Source organism: Manis javanica, chromosome 6 (assembly GCF_040802235.1).
Source record: "Manis javanica isolate MJ-LG chromosome 6, MJ_LKY, whole genome shotgun sequence".
NCBI classification, from domain to species: Eukaryota; Metazoa; Chordata; class Mammalia; order Pholidota; family Manidae; genus Manis; species Manis javanica.
Window position 1 is genome coordinate 98,906,991 of NC_133161.1, and position 12,435 is coordinate 98,919,425.

Sequence of the window (12,435 nt, forward strand, 5' to 3'; positions counted from 1 at the left end):
GAGTAAGGCACCATGATAAGATCTTTACAGAAATTACCATATTCCATCCTCATAAACTATATGCTGAGCACTCTTGACACCTCAGATTTGCTTTAGTAAGAAGGAAATGTTTATGATTCTTGTTAAAAGCACAGATAGACTAACAGACTTTGGAGGTGTTCAAATGAGGAAAGCCAACCTCCTGATCACAAGGAACAAGAACAGCACCTGAGGCCACATTCTGACTTAAGAGCTTTTCTAGCCCACATGAGGAGCATGCTGTGAGGCTCCTGAGCCATTGCGTGGGGTGTGCATCCACATGTGTGATGTCTGCGTATGTTTGCACATGCATGTGTGTGCTGTGTCTCTGTGCACATGTGTGCATATATTCAGGTGCTGGTGGGTGGCAGAGCCATGGGGAGGAGGCCTGGCAGGGGATCCACGCTCAATGCTCACACCCAACACTGAATTTTCTACCCCAGGGCACAGTTCCTCTGGAGCCCCAGCCCTGTCACACAGGCTGCCTTCAGGGAGAATGTGAGGGGCTATGTGCTCAGAGGAGCAGGGAAAGCCTCAATGTGCTGTGACCCCAAAATAGAGAAGAAATCCTGGGGGGTCACGTGGTCACGGATTTCTGGCAGCCCCCACGAGGCAGTAGCCGGGCAGAGAGCATCGTCAGCACTGTCTGTGTAGAGGCCCCTCAGAGGAAGGACCACTCCCACTCTTGGGGCCTTTAACTGCAAAAGAGACCCTGAGAGGCTTTGAGGCACGCCCTCACCCCACAAAAGTCTGACCATCTGCCCCTCACAGCAGCCTCCAAGCAGCTCTCAGGAGCCTGTGGCCAGGGTCCCCAGGATGTGGAGTCAAGAGACAACTCCATCGAGAATAAAATGCCACAGAGCAGACCCGATCCCAGCCCACCTGCACTGTGGGACATGGACCCACGAGGCCCAGCCCCGATTTTAGGGCTCTAGGGAGACAAGAAGTCATTTCCACGTGCCCACTAGGCAGTTTTATTAATGTGCGGACACAAAATAAAACAAGCTGCCTTGATGACCCAGAGCCTAAGCATCGAACAATGAGGCTGGTGGTGGCTTTGTTTACTGATAGGAGTAAGCCTGACAACAGGCTGAGAGGGCCTCCTTCTGGGAAAGTTTCCTCATGAGCACATGTCTGTGTAAATATGGTTGGTCTCTGCCCAGAAAGGATCAGGGTAAACATAGCTAAGAAGGGGAATTCCACGATTTAATTTTTGGAAACTCCCAAACAAAGGTTTCCATTTGTTTTTGTTTGTTTGCTTGCTTTGGTTCAAACAGCAAGAGAACTATAAGTGTACACTTACCTCGGCATGAAATCCCTTGACCATCAATAATTTGCTTGCAAACCCCACAGACTTTGGCTTTTTTAAAGCCCTTTTTCTTGAAACTGTGCAGACTCGCAGTTAATTCTTCTGGCTGAAAAAGTGAAGGGAGACATCATCAGCTGTACAATTCATAGTTTGTTTGCTTTTCCCTTTTCCCTTTCAGAAGATAATAAATCTAGTGCAGTTTGTCAAGAGCTAAAATAGGAACTTTCCCAGGCAAACTAGAAATGATCCTGCCAACGCTGGGATTCCCAAGGGGTGCCTCGGATACCCTGTCAGCATTCTTAGTGCCAGTGTCCCGGATGAAGCTTATACCCGCCCAGCCTGTAAATCCCCTGGCTGAAGAGAGACAGGAATGCTACACTAATCAACGTTGCTCCTGTGATCATGTATTAGCTTTCAGGCGGGAGGCTTACCAACACCTACTTCCATGACAAAGTAGTCCACACGCATCCCCAGAGTCAACATTTGTTCCTCTGGAAGAAATAATTAGTGAACAGCAAAATTAGGTTTGAAAGAAGCTAACTGACTGTTTTTCCTGTCCCTGGGCTAATGTGCACCTCTGCGGAAGGAGGAGCAGTCGTAAGACCAGCATGATAAGATATGTGGTTCCTCCTGAAGCCTCGTATAGCACTGAATCCATGGCACACATTGGTACTGAGAGGAAGTGAAGCACTCATCTGATAAGTCTTGTCTGTAGAGTCAAGGCTCACAGCTATATCTGATGATCTTGTAAAAATTCAAGTTGCCTTAGAAACCAAATACCAACCCTTACACCCATTTGCTGATACATGACAGTGTATTCTATCAGCAATGGATACCCACACAGACTCACTGAGGCCATCACTCACCATCAAAATAGCTAAATTCACTGACCACATGAGATGTTATCAAGAATGTGAAACAGACGGTACTATTTTGGAAGATGGTTTGACAATTTCTTAGGAATTTTAAAATCTACACCAATCCTGTGACTCAGCATTTCCATTCCTAAGGACAATGATAAGAAATAAATGTATATGTCCAAAAAAGCCTTGTGCACACAGAGAGGACAAGTAGTGACTCTACCACATTTTGCTAAGCTGATGGACAGTAACCGTAATGGGGTTGTTAGGGGGGACCTGATATAGGGGAGAGCATAGTAAACATAGTATTCTTCATGTAAGGGTAGATTAAAAATTTAAAAAAAAAAAAAAAAAAGAAAGAAAGAAAGAAAGAAAAGGGGATTACTCGTTAACAGGATAAAACTATTGGTAAATCAAAGATCAACGCATGCTTTAAATATCCTTAATGTTGATCACTTAAAGGGTGTCAGATGATCAGCTATGGAGGTACTCTTTTCTGATAATATTCCTTTCTCTTAATTAAAAAAAAAAAAAAAAAAGCAGTTACTGTGTGCTGACCTCCAATGAGTTCTGCACAGTGGTATAGAGGGCATGTCAAAGTGTGGGCAAAGGGTCTGTTTGTTTCTACGCAGAAGATCAAGGCCTAGCTTGGATACCCAGAAAATGAAATAAGATACGATATGAGGAGGAGCTTCCGGCATCAGCACTCTCTGGAGGACTCGTGCCGGGGGATGATCATCAAAAAGCCTCCCCAGGGATCCGGACGATGCTGCGGTTGTGGCTGCATCCAGCCCACCGTCTCCTGGACTTGCCATAAGAAGGAGGAGGGAGATGTCTAGGCTGGCATGTGCATACAGTGAGACAACGAATTTGACTGGATCTGTACTGTTGGAACTCAACCAGGAGTTGGGAGGGGTGCAAGTTGTAGCACCCCAAAATCTCATGACTATAGACTATCTATGGTTAAAAGAACATATGGGATGTGAACAGATCCCAGAAATGGGCTGCTTTAATTTGTCTGATGGTTCAAGTACAGTTGGAAAATATCCATCATATTATAGATAAATTTTCACAAATGCCTAGGGTGCCTAAATGGTTTTCTTGGCTTCACTGGAGATGGCTGGTAATTATAGATTTGCTTTGTTTATGTCACCGTATTCCTATTATGTTAATATGTGTGTGCAAATTAGTTAGTAGTTTAAAACCTATACATACTTAAGGTACTATACAAGAAGATATGTCAAAGAAATAATCAATCCTCCCAAGTTTCCTTCATATGCTACATCTATAGCTTTTCTTCTTCCTTCCTAATTACAAACCTTAAATAGAATTCGTGCCTCATATCGAATTTACCGAGTATCATAATTCCTCCAGGTGGTAAAGATACCTCGAGACAAATGCTGGGCATAGAAGCCACAGGGCATAAATCTGCAAAGAAGTAAAAAGCTAACCTTTGCAAACAATATGGCTTCTCTCTCACTTACCAACTTTACATTTCCCTGTATGGCCCCGGAAGATGACTGGTTAGCCAGAGACGGGTAAGATTCCTCAAGGGAGGAACAACCTAAGACAGGCACAGTCGCAGGGGGGCCATCAGGTGAGAATTTGGGGATCAACAGAGGTGAGGCTCAGAACCTCACCCCCCCTGCTTTGAGAGAAATCTTCTGCATCCGTGGATGTCTTGCTGCCCTTGTCTAGCCTGGATTAATACTTAGTCCATAGGCACACACCTGATCATCTGATCATCTACATTTGCCTTCTTACAGCACTAAACTATGTTTTCTACCTTTATCTTGCATCTACCTACCACTTCAGCATTTTATTAAAAATAAAAATAATAATAATAATAGGAGAAATGTGGGATCAACATATAAATCAAGTACAAAGATCAAATGAATATTCATATTTGACCTGATGGTTTATAGGTCATATTGCATGATCAAAACCGAAAGTTTCTGTGATGAATGCCCTTGTACTGTTCACCATGTAAGAATTTATTCACTCTGTAAGAATTCGTTCACCATGTAAGAACTTGTTCGTTATGCTTCAGAAGATTGGAGACTGACGAGAATTAGGCTTGAGATGGATTAATGATTGTACATTGAGCATTGACCCCCCTATACTGAATTTTATTGTTGTTAACAACCATTTGATCAATAAATATGAGAGATGCCCTCTCAAAAAAAAAAAAAAAAAAAAAAAAAGCCTTGTGCAAGGTCATCACTACCTTATTTAAAAGTGCCCAAAACCGGAAATAACCCAAATGTGCATCAACAGAAAACTGGATAAGCAAACCAAAGTATGTCCACACAACAGCATACTGTTCAAGTATACACAAGAACAAGCTTCCAATACACACAACATCACTGCATTATTACGCCAAGTGAAAGAAGTCAGACACAAGAACACACAGTGAGTAATTCTATTTATAGGATGTTCATGAGCAGGCAAACTAATCCATTTAATTCCTCAGAGGCAGAAAAAAATGAGGTGAGTTCTATGATTGCCCCAGATTCCTACATAGAGAAAGTTTCCAGGATGCAAAGAAGGAAGCGGGAGCCAGTGTACAGCCTGGAATTGAGTGGAGGAGCTGAGTCTGGGCACAGCAAGGGAACAGGAGTCCGCTTGCTAAAGTTCTGCAGAACAGAGAGCTGCACAGAGCTCTTGCGGTCTGCAGAAGGGCCCTCTGAAACATTCAACTGAGTACTGATGTGTCGTATGTGAAGCCCCAACCCCAGTGTGACTATACTTGGAAATAGGGATTTTAAAGTGTAACTAAATGAGGCGCAGCGGTGGGGCCCCAGTCCAATAGAACTAGTGTCCTTATAAGAAGAAGAGACTCCAGGGAGGATTGCACACAGAAAACAGTCTATGTGAGGAGACACAGTGAGAAGGCAGCCATCTACAAACCAAGGAGAGGGGCCTCAGGAAGAAAGATAACTGTCAACACCTTGATCTTGGACTTGCAGCCTCCAGAACTGTAAGGAAATAAATTTCTGTTACTTAGGCCACCCAGTCAGTGGTATTTTGTTATGGCAGCCCTAGTAAACTAATATACCCTTCCTCAAAAATTAATAATTTGTATCAATAATTAATCATTTGGTAACTATGTGCATTTCTATTTAACACTATCCTAGAGGTTCTAACTAGTGCAGAAAATAAGCAAGGATACAAAAGACTTGAACAACATTACCAAACAATGTAACTGACAGAACATGTACAGACTTCATAGAACATTATAGAACATCTGACCCCTCAGCAACAGAACACACCTCTTTTCAAGAGCATGTTGAATGTTTTCCAAGGTACACCAAATTCAGGGACACAAAACAAGTCTAAATAAATTTAAAAGCATTCAAGTCATAATAAAGATGTTCGCTGTCCACAAAGGGTTTAAATTAGAAACAAGGAACATAACTATCTCTGTAAAACACCTACAAAAATTGGAAACAAGTAGCACACTTCTGAATAGCCCATGGGATAATACATCGAGGCAAACTAGGAGTTCAAGGTTTGGTTTAACATTGATGTATCAATGAAGAAGCTGAAAAAGAGAACTATACTATATTTCAATTGCTACATTAAATAAATAAATAAATAAATAAAGCCTCTGGCAAAATCCAACAGCCATTTCTTGATTAAAAACTTTCAGTCTAATAGGAATAGAAAGGGACTTCCACAAATTGATAAAATTATCTATTAAGACCCAAAGTAACACATCATACCTAATGGTGAAAGACTGAATGCTTTCTCAAGATCTGCAACAAGGCCCGGATGTCGGCAATCAACATTTCTATTTAACACTATCCTAGAGGTTCTAACTAGTACAATCAGGCAAGAAAAGGAGGAAATAAAACTGTCTTTAGTCACTGATGGCATCACTGTCTACATAGAAATTCTGATGAAATCTACTACAAAAGCGCTTTAGAACTAACAAATGAGTTTGGCACACTTCAAGAACAAAAGATTAATGAGTGTACAACTATTTCTACATACTAGCAATGAACTTTCAGAAACTGAAATTCAATAAACATTATCATTTAAACTAACATAAAAAATATTATATACTTACATCTGACAGAAAATGTGAATACCATGTAAACTAAGAACTACAAAAACTGGGGAAAGAAATTAAAGATCTAATAGATATACTATGTTCATGGATCAGAAGATAATATAAGATGCAATTCTTAGGAGTTGGGGAGGGTGAGTGGGGAGAGAGATGGGGATTAAGGGGCACAGGCACAATAATTTGCAATCACAATATAGGCAGGTCACGAGAAAGGAAGTACAACATGGAGAAGACAATTAATGACTGTAACATCCTACTACATTGATAGACAGTGACTGCAGTGGAGGAGGTGAGGATTTGATACGGGTTAATGCTGAAACCACTGTGTTGTTTATGTGAAACCATCACAAGATTGTGTATCAATGATAATTTAATTTAAAAAATAAAAATTAGAAAAATTAAAAAAAAAAGGAAACCCTGTCATTTGCAAAAACATGGATGAAGCTGGAGGATATAAGTGAAATCAGACAGAATGACAAATACTGCATAGTATTACTTATAGGTCAAATCTAAAACAGAAAAAAAATCAACTCATAGAAACAAAGAGTAGAATGGTGGTTGCCAGGAACTCTGGGGAAGGGAAGTGAGGAGAGGCCAGTAAAAGGGTGCAAACTTTCACTTATAAGATGAGTCACAGCATTACATTATAGTGACTATAGTTAACTATATTGTTCTGAATACCTGAAATTTGCTAAGAGAGATCTGAAGCATTCTACCCCTAAACCAAAACAAAATAAAAAGGCAATGTAAGGTGATGGATGTGTTAATCTGATCAATTTGATTGTAGGAATTATTCACAATGTATATGTATGTCAATCATATCTCAATACAACTGGAAAATTTTTTTTTTTTAAAGATGCAATTCTTTCCATATAATCTACAGATTCAATACAATTTCAAACAAAATCCCAGCAGGCTTTTTTTTTAATTGGAAACTGATTCTGAAATTCACATTTAAATGTAAAGCATTTAGGACTGCCAAACAACTTTGAACATTGCATATATTTAAGTGTACAATTTGATGTTTCCTATTATATTTTGAAAATGTGTCTTCAGTGTTAAAACGCAAAACTGAGTTTGAACCAAAGTGTACTCTTGGGATTCTACATAAGTAACAAATATGAGATCTTAAATGAACACCTTAAATCCTAATTTTCAACCAAAAGCTCCCCTGAGATAGAGCAAAGGTAGAATAAATACTGAGCACACAGACCACAACTCCTTACTCCCTGACCTATGGCAGACATAACTAATCAATCATGGCTATTGTCCCCAGATGGCCTACAAGCCTTCTCAATGGAAAACTCCACAAGCAATTCCAATGGACTGAATTTGGTGGAGGGCTGATTAAGGACATGCCATTCAAACATTAAAGCATGCTTTGGCCATCTCCATCTTTTCCCTGCCATGTGAACTATTTGAGTGCTCTTACAGTTACACCCAACCCCATGGAAGTGGGGGTCTCAGGAACACTTCCCATTCCAGGAGTCAGGCTGCCTTGATTCTAGACAGGCCTGTGCCTTTCCCGTGCATCCCCTCTGGGCGACAGCTCCTCACCATCTCCGCTCCCTTGAGGGTGAAGCCCAGTTTTCCTTATAAAAGTCAGTGTCTCCTCCCACCTCCTGCCTCAGCTTCCTACTCAGTTGAGAAACTTACAGTGTTCTATCATGACCATTACCAGTCCCACATTTCCCCAAGTCCTTCCTGACCACTCAAGTTCCTCAGCAGTCCTACAGCAGTCTTGTCACCTAATCACTTTTCTCCTGGTGTATTCATGGATCTTATTAAGTCTGCTCAATGAGGAAATGTCCCAAACCAAGCAGAAGCCTTTGCACCAGTTCTGCTACCTGAAGTAGAAAATCTGTGATTCCCAGCAAGTCACAACCTCTCTTCACAGGAAAGGTTACCCTTCCCTTCATGCCTATTAATGGGGCTACTCTAAATGACCACATGCTACGCCAGGTTGCAGTTGTGAACACTGGCATTGTTTTTAAAACAGCTCCACTTAAGTTCCACCCTAAACCATTATCTGGAGGTGGGTCAGAAGACAAATTTTTGTCAAAGTTCCCCCAGGGATTCAAATCCACAGCTGGGAATGAGAGCCACCACTATACAATGACCTATGCTATGTGGATCTATCCCAGGTTCACATAAGGCACTGTATTACAACGTGCATGCTCATTCATTCATTTCTGATTTTTTCAAGAGACTCTATGCTTTTTGATACAATGCCTATCAAAGAGGGATGATGGTACTACTATCATGAAGTTCAGGACACTGGCAGGGCCCTTTGGTGCTGTAACCATGATGATCACTGTTCTACAAACAGGGACAGACAGATGCGAGCCCAAATCCACGCAGCCAACAGGTAAGGGACAGGGGATCAGAGCTGGTGTCCACACAGTCTCACACGCAGGCTAGAGGGCATTCAAGTATCTGACAAACTGGCCCTCAATCCGAATCCCAGAGTCTGCACTTACTTTCGCCTCTCATAATGCAGTTACTTGTTCATGCCCCTTCTCTTCTGTGCTCAACTGCAATTCCCAGAAGCAGGACACCAGGCTGTTAGCCATTTGTCCTCCGAGGCTTTGCACAGCCTGGCAGACAATGTACTGTGGAACCTCAATTAATATTTGTTGACTGGATGAATTGGCTGTAGTTTGGGGGCCAGTGGGGGATACTGTGAACTTTTATTCCTTACAAATATCTTTATTCCAACCAAGGAGAAAGAGGCACTGTGTTGCTGTGATTTTCTTGCTGGCTGGCAGCAGAGGTGCTGTTGAGAGGCTGAAGCCACTTCCATGACTGGATCCCGGGTCATTTCAGATAGTGTAATAACATCTGCTCACGCTTCATCTGTACATAACATCTCCACTGTGAAATGAGCCTAGACGGGATTAGGCTGCCTTTGTTCTCATCTGACTGCAGTGCTTTCATTTCTCCCAAAGAGGTGGGGCCTCTGAGTGCATCTCCGAGGTGACGGTTGGGGGATGCACAATGCTGGGGCATCTAGCTGGCTCAGTACAGGAATCTAAATTGCATTTGATTGTTAGGAGAAAAATGTCTTCAAGGACGTGTCCCACATGAGGGCAGAAGGGTAGCCCTGTGTTCTACTCCTCTCTGTGGAATGCAAAGCTGCGCACACCTCTGGGGTGACGTGCTCTGGACTAATGCTGCAGCAGCCAACAGTTCCCCATCCAAAGGCCGAATCAGCACGACTCGGGCCGTGTCTTACCCTCAGAAAGAGGGTCTGGGCACGCGTTTTGGTGCTGAGGAAACCAATAGCATTCTAGGAAGGCAGACGCTACGTAAAAACAAAGCAAGTTGAATCTGAAGTTTAAAGGCCAGGAAAACTTCCCCATGGGCCAGAGTGGGCCCCAAACCTCTGGGGTGATCCAGTCCCAAGAAGTTCCCACCTACGGGAAGCCACAGAATCCAGTATGTAAGAATGTCCTCCCCGCAGCACACACTGTCCTCAAGCTTCCCAGCAACAGAATTTGGCTGTTGAACTGACAATAGGAATGCAGTGCAACTCAAAGTGATGCAAAGCAGCCCACGTTCTGATTTCTCACTCAGAACCTTACAAAAGTTTATCGTAAAAGGAATGAGACAGATGCCTAATTATTAGACTCAGAGAAAGGGCTGCTGGTTGTAACTCACAACCCTGTAGAGGACGGACCCGCGCACCACGGAGGGTAGCTGGCCCTGGTGAGCGTGGAAGGGCCGCAGCAGCATGCCCACGCACCCGCGAACTAGCCGCGCGCCACTTTCCTTTATACGAAACACACGGCGAGTCTCCATAATGGCCACGGCCCTCCCTCCCTTCCGAGAAAGGAGACAGAGGAAGCGTGTTCAAGAGGCCGCTGGGTTAGAAAATTTAGCCTGATTGACTCCGACTCCCTGGGGCTCCCCAGCGCGCCCGCTTCCCACCCGGGAAAACCAGATTTGCCCTCCCCGCTCCTCCCCTCCTGCGCGCGCACAAGAGCACCCGCGCACTCCTGGACCCTTGAGTATACGGGCACGCGCGCAGACGGTACGTGCAAAAACGCGTGCATGAGCACACGGACACATTTGCACACGCGCGCGCACAGAAGGCTACATGCACACATCTACACGCTCACACCGGCCAGGGACCGCTCCGCGCCCAGCGCTCGGACCCTAGCGCCCGGCGCGCGGCCCGGCTCCGAGTGACCCCGACTCGAGTGCCCCGCGGCCCCGCTCCAAGCGTCCCCGACCCTAGTGCCTTGCGCCCGTCGTCCCCGCACTCCCGCCCCGAGCTCCCTGCGCCCCTCACCTGGCGTCGGTGCCGGCGCACCCGGGCGGCGCGCGCGCACCCTCTAGGCGGCCCCCGGGTCAGGGCGCGCAGCCGCATGGCCGCCAGGCGCCTGTGGAGAGCCCGACCCGGCGGAGGAGGACGGCGGCGGAGGCACTGACCCCTCCCCGGCGGCGGAGCCAGTAGGGAGGCCTCCGGAGCCTCTGAGTCCGGGAGTCCCGGGAAAAGCTCGACCCGGGAGGCCGTGAGGACGCAGCCGCCACCTCCACGTCCACTCTGCCGTCAGAAGTCAGATGCCGGAAACAAAAGCCTGGCAGGCGAGCGCACGGTTCCCCGGCGCCCCTCCATCTGACACGAATTAGCCCCCTCCCCCGCCCCAGACCACAGCTCCGGAAAGGAGGCGCACGGCTTCTTAGCCAAACCCAGGGAAAGTGGTGATGGAAAGCGTCTGCAGCATGGGTGGGGGGCAAGCCTTCCGCTGCCATCCGCCCGGATCGCCAACACCTTTGGCTGGGGATCAGCTTGACTATTTCAGACCTCTCCAAGAAGGCCAACCAAGGGACTTAAAATCAAAACCCGTAGGCCCTTTGGCTCTCGGGGTTTTAAAATCTTTCATTTTCCGTAAACCTGCATCTGCCATGGTCAGTATCGCTGGTAGTGTCCACTACTGGCAAACAGTGGGTGTGGAGGGAAAAGAAGAAAAACCCTAATGCAGAAAGGCTTTCTTTCCAATGTGCCTCTTTGAGTGTGAAAACGAGGAGCCCAACAGCATGAGGACCATTTGGGGGTCCAGTGAGCTGAAAGCAAATGATGGGGCCTTGGGTGGGGTGAGCCTGGGCCCCCAGCTCCCTTCCCCTCCTGACCATTCCCCATGCCATCCAGCTCCCAGAAAAATCACATTACATCCCATCTCCCGGGTCCCATCGGCCTGTGTCTGTAATTTTAGAAGGAAATTTAAAACCTGCAGTGCAGGAGGTGAAGGTGATGGGATGGTGGAGGTAGGGTATCACACAAAGAGGAAGACAGACACCTGGAAAGGGGAAGGGTCATTAGCCTGAAGGACAGCATGGAGAGGGTGTGCATGATCCCCAGACAAAACAGCCCCTGTCCAGTGCCCGTCAGACCCAGGGCAGAGTGGTAGGCCCGTGCTTCCCCAGGAGTGGCTCTGTCAACTCTAACCCCTAGAAGAAGGCAAGGCAACCTGATTGCATTGACCTGAAGCCATCTGGGGGTGCAGCAGAGAGGCACCTGCAGGGAGCAGGCAGTGCTAGGCAGGCTCAGCCTCAGGATGGCTCACCCTGTGCCCTAGCAGCGGCCCTATGGACCTGACCAGCCTGCTCCAGCCTGAGTGTTCTGGGGGCCTGCACTGCTGTAACTCTGACTTCAGGTCCTCCGTTCCGCCTGCAACTCCAAATGACTTCACTTTGATGCAGTCTGGGTGGGCTAGGGCAAGGCCTTGATGGCTAACACATGTGCAAATTCCAGTCACCAATTCAACATGTTAACCTCTCCTGTTCAGGCACCGAATATCCATCTTCCCATTTCTGCAGTGGAATAGAAAAGCTCTTCACTTTTCAACCACAAAAAGAGCAGCACTGCACCATTCTGGGTCTGGATCCACACCTGGCAGGTGCCCTATTCATTCCAGTTTGCCCACCCTTCAACTCAGACCATTATTCACCTTCCTCTACATTCACCTCTATATTCGCTCATTCATTCATTTCTAGATTCATTCACAATTCATCTCTTCCACAGCATATTTAAATTTTAGTTTTTGCAAACATCTCTCAGTCCTATTTCTATATACACACCCTCCTGTGACTGCAGAATCCCTGAGGACAAGTCTGTTGCATTCATGATTCCCCAGCATCCGACACGAGACAGGGTACAGAGCAGTATCACA

The 12,435-nt window shown here is 45.7% G+C and overlaps 1 protein-coding gene across 1 annotated transcript in view; it reads right to left on the bottom strand.

Moving 5' to 3' along the window:
• The window catches only part of TNS3 (tensin 3), a 190,561-nt gene extending 179,734 nt beyond the window's left edge, over positions 1–10,827 (bottom strand). The window contains exons 1-2 of the mRNA XM_073240005.1: positions 10,554–10,827; positions 1,322–1,433 (exon numbers count right to left, since the gene is read on the bottom strand). Of these exons, the coding sequence (XP_073096106.1) occupies positions 1,322–1,433; positions 10,554–10,631 (190 nt within the window). The 5' untranslated portion in view covers positions 10,632–10,827. The remainder of the gene's footprint in view (positions 1–1,321; positions 1,434–10,553) is intronic.
• Positions 10,828–12,435: the final 1,608 nt, after the last annotated feature.